The sequence below is a fragment of the Seriola lalandi genome, unplaced genomic scaffold, assembly GCF_002814215.2.
Source record: "Seriola lalandi dorsalis isolate HSWRI2012SDOR001 ecotype SW California unplaced genomic scaffold, Sedor1 jcf7180002054748, whole genome shotgun sequence".
Classification (NCBI taxonomy): Eukaryota; Metazoa; Chordata; class Actinopteri; order Carangiformes; family Carangidae; genus Seriola; species Seriola lalandi.
The window spans coordinates 2,780,979-2,793,626 of NW_019525301.1; the positions used below are offsets into that span (position 1 = coordinate 2,780,979).

The window sequence follows — 12,648 nt, forward strand, 5'->3', positions numbered from 1 at the left end:
TGTGTTGGTCCGTCCCAGCTGCACGGTGACGTCGTCCTGCTGACAATAATGGTGTGGCCCTCAAAGCTGTGATCTATTTTTAGCTCCAACCTCAAGGGCCAGACAGACAAACAGGGCACACTGTCACTCAGACCACCTGCCACAGTCAGGCGAGCAGCCAGGCGTGTTGGCTGTGCAACACCAAGAAAAGAATTAGTGTGCTGCTGCTTTGACCTTCATCAGCAGTGACGACGACCAGAGAATTTTGTTTAGGTTGATACTAACGCCTCACTGTCTCTGAAGGAGGCCTCTGTGTTGTCGGATAGCTGAGGGTGGAGTAAAACACAAACATGGTTGTGTCACTTTAGGGCAGCACTGTAGAGAACACAGATGTTTTGTCCTCAGGAAATGTTTGTTGGGATTTTAAAGGGGAATTCCACCAATAATACACCCAGAGTTTAATTTAGGCCACTCGTCACGGGGTGTACCCACCCTGTGAAAATAGCTGTATGTTGTCTTCTTTGGCTCCGAAGGGAGCGTCATCAAGTCAGAGAGAAAAAAACCCAAATGATGTCATCAGGGTTATTTTAGCTTGAGCCAGGAGACGACGCGTTTATGATAGAAAGCCTATGTCACAAACTGTGGGTGTGAGTTTTTATTCAGGGAGGGTCTAACAAAAGATGTTACTGAGTGCATTATGGAAAGGGTGCAGCAGGACCTGACGGCCAAGGGTCAAGTTTCTATTTGGCAATTACGCACAAATTACACATCACATTGTTTTTAGAACCAATTTTACTTATTTGACAGTTTTAGGCAATAGATAGATAGATAGATAGATAGATAGATAGATAGATAGATAGATAGATAGATAGATAGATAGATTAAAAACATTGAATTGAATGAATAGGTAACACCTACTTCCTCCACTTAGAACTATGAGTACAGGTTAGGACTCTAGGAAAGGTCACAGGCACCACATGTAGATGGAAAAGCTCACAGAAGGTGTGGTTAGACTTACCCAGTTATTGCAGCAGATTAGCTTGTATATGGAAGGTTATTGTGCATTTTATGACTGAAGCATGAAACTTTCTCCACTGCTTCTATAAACCATGAAGTTTATTTTCAGATGTGGAGGCCTTCCAGATGTGACCCCTGGGACAGGGCAGAGCCCCCCGGAGTAATGAGTGTGTCCCAGACCCAACTAGCATGCTAGCTTCTGATTAGAATGTTAGCTAATGTGTTAGCTAGTCATGTAACTTCATAGAACACACAGCAGAAGTTTTCAGTGTTTTTAACGAGCTATAGCTACCTTAACACCTGGAAATGAAGGGGCCCGCAGTCCCCTGGCAAATATGGTGGTCTAAGCAAAATTATGTTACATGGCCATAGCAGCAAATAAGTATTTTTTTTTTGAACAAAAATGCAATTTTGGCAAAGATATACATGATTATTACAGAGAGTGATGGGGCAAAAACCAGAAAAATGCAGTGCTTATATACAAAGTGCCTCCATGTCTGAATTAAAACCTTGGGGTATGTAGATTAGATGCTGAAACTTTCATGCTTTAGTCATAAAATGCATAATTAGTTTGCCCATCTGGCCCACTAAGTCATTGAACCGCGACCAAGAAATGGACAAAGCAGGGAGACTCAGAAGCAGCTCAGATTTTACAGTATATCGCTTTATTTTGCGTTCTCAACATTGTCACAGTACTAGTTTTACATCAATAGGGTTTTGTCTACTTAGAAACAGAATGCATAATAAAATAAGAGCACTCCTCCCTTCCCTTTGACTTCAAAAGTGGGCTGTGAGTGTGAGAGAACAGGAGTGTCCCAGGACATAAGTCAGAAGCGGTGTTAACTGTGTAACAGTTGGCTGTTCATCTCTAGATCCTATGATAATTCAGTCCTGACGGAGGCAGAGAGAAGCAGTTTGATGATTATGTAAATATCAGAGGGGAGCAGGAATGCACCTTCAATGTAACTGCAGACACTGAGTAGTAGTAGTAGTAGTAGTAATAATAATAATAATAATTTACAGAGTATTTACATATGTTTTCTCATTCTTTACTTCCCACCCACCCTTAAAACGTTTCCTCCCTTTCAAACCCTCTTTACTTCATCAAGTAACATTAGATTTCCCAAGATGGATTTGCTATTTACACTCAGCAGTATACTGCAATGTCTTTATATTGTACAGTGAAAATAGAGGTGAAATGCATGCCGGAGTAGAATGACACAACTTTAAATGAAGACACACACAAGCAGGCCAGAAATCATCTAAATGTAAACAAGCATCAGTCAGAGAAATCAAAACTACACTGAAAGTTTAGGTTCAGGTCAAGCCTGCTGCTCAACAGAACGACAGTTACAGAAAGGAAAAAGAGAAAAGAAAAGAAAAGGAAAAGAGACGGTAGGCATCAATGGCATGCGACAAAGCACCTCACACAGAATCTGGGCAGGTCTGACAATAGATCAGTCTTCTGAAGGAAGAGGGGTGTGACTGAAAACACTTTGATTAGACATTTTTTATCGAACTATCGATATTAAATAAAAGCTACGCTTCTTCTCAGCTAGTGTCCGCACCGTTGTTCCATGATGACTAGTTAGTAATCAGCTGCTGGTCTGATGACAGAATTTCTGATTGGTCAAACGTGGGGTTGTGGTGGGTCGGTTGAATTTGGTCCCCAATTTATTTAGTATAAAACTGATTTTAAAATTTAATGACCAAGCAATATTGGCACTTTCCTGACTCCGTAGGTCGTAAACTACACTGAATTAAAATCATGTACAAGCAGCATATTTGACAGATAAAGAGTCAAATATTAAACTGTAGAGTAACCTACAGCACATAAAGTACTGCAAAAAACATTTTGGATCATGAGATATTTTGAAAATGGTTCCACTTTCTAATTAGACACCATTCATAAACAATTTACAGGTGGTTTCATTAATGGCAATTAAATACTGATGCTTTGTAGATTAGTAATAAGCCATTGATAAGTACATCTGCATTGCCAGGTTGTGAAAAATCTCTTTTGCAAGTGTTCATCCTCCTCCAGCAAGGTTTTCCACAAAGATCTCAAAGTGTCTCTGTTTAATTTAGTTAGTGGAGGACGGCCTAAGCAACAGCTGATGTCAGTAAATATATTTACTGTGGGACTTGAGGGAAACCCGGGCCAGCATGACATGTGCTTGATGTTTTTTAGTTAGTTTAGCTCTTCAGTTCATCATGAAGACTGACCACTTAAAGCTGCCCCATCTTACCTTTACATTCAGTAATTGTGTGTGCTTGTGTGCATTCTCTTCCTCATCAAATATTTACAAAGCTGATTTTGTGGCATATTTTACATTGTGCAACGTTTACATTCATGTTTGCTTCTTCGTCTTCTTCGCTGCCTTTGCCCGCGCTTTGCTATGCTCCTTCTGCCAACTGTCGATCAGCGGACCGGTGTGCGACTGGGAAAACGGGAATGTGAATTACATCCTCCGTGTGCTCGAGAGCACGTATGTGTTTTCTTGTGTGCGTGCACAATAGGAACAAAACAGGGAGCCACTGGTGTGAACGTTGCTCCACAGTGCTACTAGAGGTCAAACACTCCACAGGGTTCCCTTTAACTTCTTGATCTAAGATCTATATAACAATATCTTATTAACATTTACAACTGCAGACTGGATGGATTATTGGAAACTAAAACATTTATAACTGTAGATGATTTAATAACATTTGCTGGAGGATAAACTCCAGGCTAGGGGACGTTTTCAGAACTTGGTAACCCATATGTTCTTGTCAATGGCTTCTTATGGACGTATAAAGCATCAGGATTTATTAACCATTCATAAAGTTGACAGTTAATTAACTTAATTGATTCATTAGATTAGTAGAGAGTATTAGATTACCCATTATAAAGGAGGCATTATTAGAAGGTGGTGCCTTGAAAACTTGAACCTTGAGGAAAGAAGTATTTCTATTTAAGAATACTGATCTACTGAATATCACTTAACAACAGTAATGTGTGAGCCATTGACAGAGACAGATGATAAATATGAAGTCATTCATTATACTCAAAGCTGTCTGTCAATTAGCACTTTGATTTCCAAATGACAAGAGTATATACTTCCTCATGCCAGCTGTAAAAAACTTTTTTTTTTTGTTGGCCTCTTACAGCTGTGATACAGATGTGGCAGCTTTAACTGCTGCTGTTCACCAAGATCCATTAAACTACGGTATGTGGATCAGGAGAAGATACAGATTTGGTTATCGTCTAGAGTGACACAGATACATAGCGGACTTCAGTTAGATGTAATTGAAGAAGTCAAAAATATTCTACCATTCATTTTGAACAACTGTGGACTGTAACTCTGATATAGTTTGGGAATACACAATGGTTATAAAATAGCCTGAAAATACATTGTTACATGCAACTATTTTCTTTGACATTCTTCTTCTCTGACATTCTATCGGTATGGAAAGTCCAGTCGAAATCAATGTGGATACTTGCACTTCAGTGATACATTGAGGAAGAAATGACAAAGGACTCTGGAGGGAAAAAAAAAGACAAACTCAACAGAACTAAACAAAATGGAACAACCACTAATTTGTAATTGCTCTTAGACAAAAAAGTAAATACATATTGCACAAGTTAAAAATTCCATCTCAGTCTTTAAGCAGATGCAGACTAACTTCTGCCTTTGATATCAACTAAGTAAAACAAGTGCTGTGTCTATCACTTCCAACAGAACATGTGCTCCGGCACACCAGCCCTCTGCCTCCGCTCTGCACACACACACACACACACACACACAACAGATACTGTGCTCAGGATGGCCGGAAGGTACAACCAGCACATCCCATAATATGTCAGAACAACGATTGATATAAAACTGCCATTTGTGGTGAGTGAAGCGTAAGAATGCTATCACCATCACATAGTGATAATTATTGATTTCTGTACTGTGGCATCTGTGTGGCTCCGAGAAAATGTCCGATGGAGGGAGTGAACAGCGCTGCTCGACGCACTCGCTGCTCGACAGACACACAACGAAACTATGGAGGGAACAGGGCACACTCAGCCAGCTGAGAGCTTCCGTATCAGGAGAGACACTTGGACAGTCATGTTGCTGTTTCCCTGCTACACAGTTTGCACAGACTCCTTCAGTTCCTATGAAAAACATTGTGAACCACCTCCTCCTCCTCCTCCTCTTCCTGCAAAACAGACTGAAGGAATCCCACCAGGGTGCAGTAGAACATATAGGGCATTTCTTAGTGTTTATTGGACTCTAAAAAAATAGTTAAAAAAAAAAAAGACTGTGGACAAGCAGCCACTCTTGAAGGGTGGACATTCAGATGAATCTGTCTGCTCAGCAGCTCGCTGTGGCTTCCTTTCTCCAGAGCGAGAGAGATGAGTCTGAACCGATGAAGTGCAGTGGATGAGACTGTGTGCACGCTGCTTGTGCACCAGCCCTCGTCAATCTTAACAGAGTTCTAACTCAAAGGCAACCATTTACAGTAGTGTTCCAGCTTACTGAATTACCTAACTAATAAAAGCTTTGATTGGTTTCTTAACAGTGAAACTACGCCACCTATGTGCGAGTATAATACTGAGAGTTTTAATTGATGTTTAATTGTTCTGTAATAATAATAATTATAATAACAGCTGATATTATTATTTTACAAAATACTATGCACAATATACATAAAGCGATTTTTGTGACTAAATTAGTAAATGCTTCAATAATTGGCACATTTATCACTGCTAACAGAGATATCACAGTGCACTGTGAGCTACTGCTACATTAAATACTCCTACAGCTACTGCTGAGGCAGACCACCTGTCTGTCTGTCTGTCTGTCTGTCCGTCCGTCTGTCTCTGTTCAGCCAAAACACTCTCACACTAGATTAAATCACTTTGTAGACATTGAAGTTTAGATTACTGTTTACTTCTTCTGTAAAATACTAGTAAGTGAGATATTTGATCATGTTCTTTACTTTACTGAGGAGGAACAGTAGTTGTGGTCTTTGTGCATGCTCTCGCGTTGTCGTCTGCTGCTCATGAAGCAGTCAGACATGATTTATGACCTGAAACGAAAATGAAAGGAGCAACAGGAAAATAAATGTGTTTGGGTTGAATAGACTGCCCCCCGTGACGAGCATAACAAAAAATGCTGAAGGAGACACAGGATCTCGTCTGGCTTCACATCCCCAGACCGGTGATGCACAGTGTGACCGTCTCATCAGCCGAGAGCCTCGGAGGAACAAAATCAAAGTTCAGTAGGAGAGCCCAGAAGGGCCCCTGTGCCGCCTCACACCACCGTACTGATGCCACTGTGCTTGGGCTTGGTGCTGCTGGAGGCCTGGGAGGGTGGTGGTGGCGGGCCATGGTGGTGTGAGCCATGAGGAGGGTGGGAGGAGTGGCTCCCGTGGCCGTGCTGCGTGTGAGGTGGGTAGGGCGGCTGCTGGCCGTGAGATGAGGCCGGGTGGAATTGGTGTGGAGGGTTCTGCAAGTGGGCCGGCGGGTGGTAGTGGTGGTGGTGGTGGTAAGGCGGGGGGTTCTGGGTCATGTGGCAGAACTGGGCGTGGTGTGGGTGCATGGGGCCCGGCGTGTCCGTCTCGACCCGGGCCGTGTGGTGCAGATTGGCGGGGTGCGGGGTGTGGGAGATGAGGGTGGGGTGCAGGGCCTGAGGGGTGGGGCTGGGGGACTTCACACGCCTGGTGCCAAACAAAGATCCGAGCAGAGAGGAGGAGTTGGGCAGGGACTGGCCGCTGTGGCGGGACGGGCAGTCTCGGCTGGAGGGGGTTCTCCGCCGCATGTGAGGACTGCTAATGATGGACCCCTGAAAGAGAGAGGACAGTCAGAACACAACAGCAGACAGTCCACTCCTGCTATCCAGTGGGAAACAGCAGAAAAAGTCGAAATATACTTACTGCAGATTCTAATTTCTGCAGTTTTACGCCGACAGAAAACATATTTGTGGAAGTGGAAACACAGCAGAACTACCTGCATGACCAGCTACAGCTGATCTCAAATCTCATGTGATTGCTTGTCTTGCCTTGTGGAAAAGCGTCTCCATTTCTTTTTGCCGCTCACTGCCTTTGTTTGTCTATCCATGCTAACATCTCACGCTCGACTCTCTTTTAACGGTTCGGAGGCTTTGCTTGCTGAGCTTGTGAGAGTCGGCGTATCTGCTCTGTCATGAACAGACAGCTTCTAAGTCTTTAGACTCGCTTTGCCTGCTGATACTGTTGTGAATTCCTGTCACTATTATATCTGGTTTCCAAGGTTACGGTATCCTATTTAATATTCACATGCCCCCAGTTTGGATCCTTTAAATAAAAATGTGACACAGCAGACTGTATACAGTACACACATTTGCGTGCATTACCATCCTGAGCTGTCATGTTTAGGTTCACTGTAAGTGCACTACTGACTTAATTGACACGTGCTGATGTTTCTAAATCCCAGCTCAGCAAGACAAACAAAAAAAATCTTCACAGGATTTTTTTTTTTTATGAGGACCTAAAGCACAGAAACACAGTTTAACAAGATAAATACAGAACAGTAAAAAAAAAGGGTTTATGTTAAAGAAATCAAGCAAATATTTCAGAGCCATGCACTTCATGCAAACTGAACTGTTCACCAAAAATATCCACAGTCTTGAATTATGATGCGTTCACGTGTTCTTGTAGTGCTAGCATCCTGAGTGCTAACAATTAGAAACCCAAAACAATATGGAGTGTGTGTGGGTCCTGTTGAGTCCCCTCATATATCCTGATCACTGATCACTCCACCAGTCTCTAAGCCAAACGATACAGGGACCAGGGCCTAGTTCTTCATGTGCCTAACTGATTCAGGCTAACATGTTAGTCAGCTAACAGGTAGCTTAATTAAACTCTGATATTTATTGAGGATTATTCAGTAACCTACAGTGCCCAGCTATGTCAGGAAATAAAGATTAGATGAATACATTTTTTTTTATATTTACATTTCAAACAGGAACTAATGAGCTTCAGGCTGAGTACCACAGACAGTGTGGAAAGTACTGACAGATAGACTAACACATTATTAGTTTTGGTCTTTTTGTGGGTTTTGTTGACAGGAAGAAAAATATAAAAAAGTGACAGCCTTATCCTTTAAAGGTCCCAGTTTACACTTGATCCATAAGAAAAATATATTTGTTTATTTAAGAACCAAAAAAACATCTCAATATAGTTTTACATCTCCTCGCGCTTCTTTATGAAGCTCTAGCAAGAACAAGGTGTTTTGTTTCGGTCTCTGAGCCGCCCACCTGATTGACTGACTGTTTTCTGAGTGACCAGGTCCTGGGCAGTCAGAACTGAAAAGAGCCAGATGGTCAAATTTGGTCTCCCTGTGCAGTAATGTTTTGGCTTCCTGACAGTGTTTTCCTCTGATTTTATGTCTTGTACTTTGCTTGCTCAGTGATGCAATGACCTTCTGGTGTTGTGTCATTAATGTTTAAAACACCACCAATAAAAAAAGGTTGGACAGTAAGTCTGTGTGGACCTTGCTGGGGACATGGCTGAGGACGATGACCGTATGGTTGTGACATCAAAAGTTAAGGGACTCCTGACAGCCACATTTTTGGATACAGACTGTGTGCATTTCCAAAAAGACATGGAAATATCACTTTCTATAATATGGAGCCTTTACGGTCCTGTTGTGACGACAGCTTCACATTCAAACTAGCACTGAAAATTCAGACTTGTGTCAAATTATCAACAATCAATCAAGCTAACTCAGTTAGCCACATACAAATGGCCCTGGTCACACACCTTGTCTGGCTTGTCTGGCTCAGATTCTTTCACTGCAGTACACTGGTGTCTAAGTGCGACAAGGTCAGGGGTCAATAAAAGGAAGCAGTGCGAGTCAGTCACTTCAAACTGTGAGCATGCAGGAGCTGGAGCTAAAGCACAGCCAGGTTAACTTTGAATGAACACAAAGGAGACAAAACTCAGAAAATGGCTAAAAATCTAACCCAATGAACAAGAGAGGGTGACTCAAAGGTGAGGGTCTAACATCAACATGGAGCAGCGCTATTGTTAGTCATGCCATGCTGTGTACATGAAGGGTTAGCCACAGCCGATCATTCCCGCTCAGCCCGGTGCATGCATGGTGTCCAAGGTGCTCACAACAAAAACACCAAAGCAGAGAAGAGAACTCAAAAGTACAGAGAAACAATAACACAGAGACTTGTGTGTTCAGGATGAACAACATAAAGTCAGAGGACAGCTCGACATCAGTTGCGTCCTACTTACTTCCATATTGCTGTCTAGTGATCCTGCACTGCTGCGTCTCCCACGCTTGCCTGCCCAGAACATGTAACATGACAGATTAGACACGCCTGGTAAACACGTGAAGGTGCACACATCCCCGTGTCTAGTATGGGAGGACACTAGTTCTCTAAGGTGACGAAGATGGCACATGACTAACTAGCAGCAGACTGGCAGACTGGCAGAGGGAGGTGAGTAAGGACTAAAGAAAGGGGAAGAAGCGAGTCACTGCTACAACTCCACAACAAGCTCAGCCTCTGGGAAACTCCAGCTAATCTCTTAAGGTGTCTACACAGCGACTTCAGGCACAGCTGGCAGGACACCATCCCATTAGTAAAAGACTTGCAATCTCGCGGCTCCAGTCCACATGTCAAAGTGTTCTTGGGCAAGGTGTGGCTGAGTGTGTATATCAGTGGGTGAATGTGGCGCTTTGACTGGTTGATAAGACTAAAAGAGCGCTATATACAGTAAGTCCTGAGTTTTGGTCCAGAGTCTCACTCCAAAAACACTGGATCTTACATTTCCCACAATGCAACTAACAGCATTTTTCATGTGATTTTTCATGTGATTGTCATGTCAAACTCCACGCCTCCAGTTTCTAATGGAAGCTTTGTGTTAAAAATTTGTAGTCTCTAAGACCAAGGTGAGATTACTCTGATGACATCACTATGACATCAACAGGGTTATTTTCTTCAACTCGACAGGGCTAATCAAGAGCCACAGAAGGCACAGTTACCCTTAAAAGGCAGAGGAAGATGTATCAATACCAGACTCCTTTACACACACCAAAGCCAACTGCAAACCGTGTCAATTTCATTTCAGGGACACTGTGATCCTTAAACAACTCTGAAAGAAAACACAGGCCTGAAACATACGGTACTGATCGTGCTCTATAAAAGCCACCGCTAAAATACATGGATCCAGAACAACCGTCTTCATTTCATTCTGTGATGTTGCTTCACTAGTCTAAACCCAGCGCTGAGGTCACTGAGTGTGTTTGTGCACTGTGGAGGCGACTCTCTACACCCCGTCTGAATCAACTGCACAACATTAATTCCTCTTACCGCTAAGACGCTCAAATTGATTGCAGTGACCTACATAGCACTGTCTCCTCCCCTGCTGGTGACACAGGATTATTAGTGGATAGCCTCTAGTAAATTACACCTTGGTCCATTAGCAAACACAGCCGTCACTATCTCCCTTGCTTCACCGGTGGCCTCACTCAGAGACTCTGCTTTGGCAGGACAGTTGCCGTGGATACCACCCGAATCAAACCTGTGCGGCAACAGGAACACGACCTCTTCCGACTTTCCAGAACAATTAACATCCAAAGAGATGTGAGCAGTGTCATGCCAGCATTCAGCTCGGGTATACACTGTACTTTGTCTAGCGCAGGGATGAGACGTTACATAGTGTGTTACCATGGCAACCCCCCCCTTTTTACCTGCATCTGAGAGGTCACGTAGGGAGCTGCTCAGGGCGCTCCTCTTCAAACCTTCACCAATGGCGTAGCTGTCGTCAAGGCTCGCTCGGCTCAGGTTGCCGTTTCCCGTGTCCTTCTTTAACCCAGAACTCTGGGACATGCTGGGCCTCACCACCCCCTTCTGTTTTTCAAGCTCCGCTGTGGAGGGAAACATAAGCAAAGCTGACTCCATTTGTCCACATATGATATTTTTTACCAAGGTGAATGAGTCAGATTGGATTGAACAAAGCCAAATGTCCTTGTAAAAAGGAAACTCTTGCTCACACTCTATCCGATACTTCTCCATCTCTTGGACTTCAGCGATTGATTCTCGCAGATCATCTGTGAACTTTTTGCGGTCCTGAGGGTTGGGTGCATTAAAGTTGATGAGGACTTTGATGTCAGCTCCTGGAATGGCCGAGGTCAGACGGACTCCGTTGGGATAATCTAAAGAGTGAAGATATCAAGACTTTAAAGCCCTGTCCAGACAAAACACACAGAGCACAAAACTAGGGTCTTTTAACAACTGACAGAACTAATGCCACCATGAGGGTGAAATCAGACAAGCACGCCCACTTAATGTAGCGATCGGCTCGGTGCGCAAGATACCATGCTTGTATGAAAGTGTATGCTGTTATTCCCGTTTGTAAAATTCACTGTGTGCTGTGCCTCTCTATGACAGCAGCCTTTCTGCCCTGCGTGAGCGTGACCCTTAAAACAGGCATTTCCTCACTCAGACGACACAGACCAGTTCATCTGAAGCAATGAAATAACGAAAACAAGACGTGAAAACTTTTTTTTTCCTTAACTGAAATAAAGATACAAACAAGGCTTTATAAAGAAACTATAACGAATTGAAACTGTATTGTGTTTACATAACTAACTGAAATAAACTAAAATTGTGGAGAAAACATCTTTAATGTTGGTCTTTGTCAGTTTATTTCATACATAAACTTACAGTACTTTGTGTGAATATGAAATCACTGTATTAACGATGTCAAGTATTTTATTGTTAAATAAGTGCAGTGATGAGCCACGCAGCTGCAGCACCTACGACTGGAGCTGGAAAGTCCAACTAATGTTGAGTTGGTTTATTTAAATGAATCGAACCTCCTGCGTTTGGTTGGGTTGTTGAGTCTCATGTTTTTTTCTCAGATTGACTCGACCTGCCTCTCACCTCAGAAGCACGACGACACACATTCTGCACTTCAGGCTTCATATTGTGTTGATTGTTTCCATATTGTGCCCATATCTTCATTTTATATTCTGTTGTTGTTGTGTCCAGTTGATTTTTTTTTGGTTAATGTCAATGCGAAGTGAATACATTTCTAAAATGGTTTGATGATTAGTTGAGTTTTAAACACATTACTTTTTCTGACCTTTTTGAATCATATATTACATATACAATATCATATGTTATATTACATCTTACAAAAAAACTAAATCTAACACTGAAGCTAATAAAAACTCAACTCAAACTAAAAACTAACCAAGCAAACGTGCTTTAAAAATGAATTAAAACTAAACTGAAATTGAAAACAAAATAAAAACTGTTATAACCTTGATTTGAAGCATAAACAAACAATCTCCATGTTACTTACACTGATTCTCAAAGAGCAGCACTTGCATGCCATAAAGTGAGAAGGACTGCCGAAAGCTGTACGTCACTGAGTTCTTCTTCTTCTGGAAAATTTTGGTAACCTATGAAAGAAGCAGGACATATAATGTCATTTGGACTCTTTGAGAGTAATGTGTTCTCAGTGCGCTGGAAGAATAACACCTGCCGTACCACAAGCAGGTCATTAAAGAGGAAGATCTCCCTTTGGTGCAGGCCCAGCTTTTGTGGTTTGTTGGGGTCGGGCACTTCAAAAAGTCTGCAGTAACACACCAGCCTCCGGTGGGGCAGCGATAGAACCTGC

The 12,648-nt window shown here is 42.5% G+C and overlaps 1 protein-coding gene across 6 annotated transcripts in view; it reads right to left on the reverse strand.

Annotated features, from left to right (window-relative positions):
* Positions 1–1,639: 1,639 nt before the first annotated feature.
* Positions 1,640–12,648, reverse strand: part of iqsec1b (IQ motif and Sec7 domain ArfGEF 1b) — a 204,842-nt gene continuing 193,833 nt past the window's right edge. For all 6 annotated transcript variants that reach the window (XM_087178921.1, XM_087178920.1, XM_023424628.2 and 3 more), the window contains 6 exons: positions 12,519–12,644; positions 12,331–12,430; positions 11,015–11,176; positions 10,712–10,888; positions 9,253–9,302; positions 1,640–6,812 (listed from right to left, as the gene is read on the reverse strand). In XM_087178921.1, the coding sequence (XP_087035047.1) occupies positions 6,282–6,812; positions 9,253–9,302; positions 10,712–10,888; positions 11,015–11,176; positions 12,331–12,430; positions 12,519–12,644 (1,146 nt within the window). In that variant the 3' untranslated portion in view covers positions 1,640–6,281. The remainder of the gene's footprint in view (positions 6,813–9,252; positions 9,303–10,711; positions 10,889–11,014; positions 11,177–12,330; positions 12,431–12,518; positions 12,645–12,648) is intronic.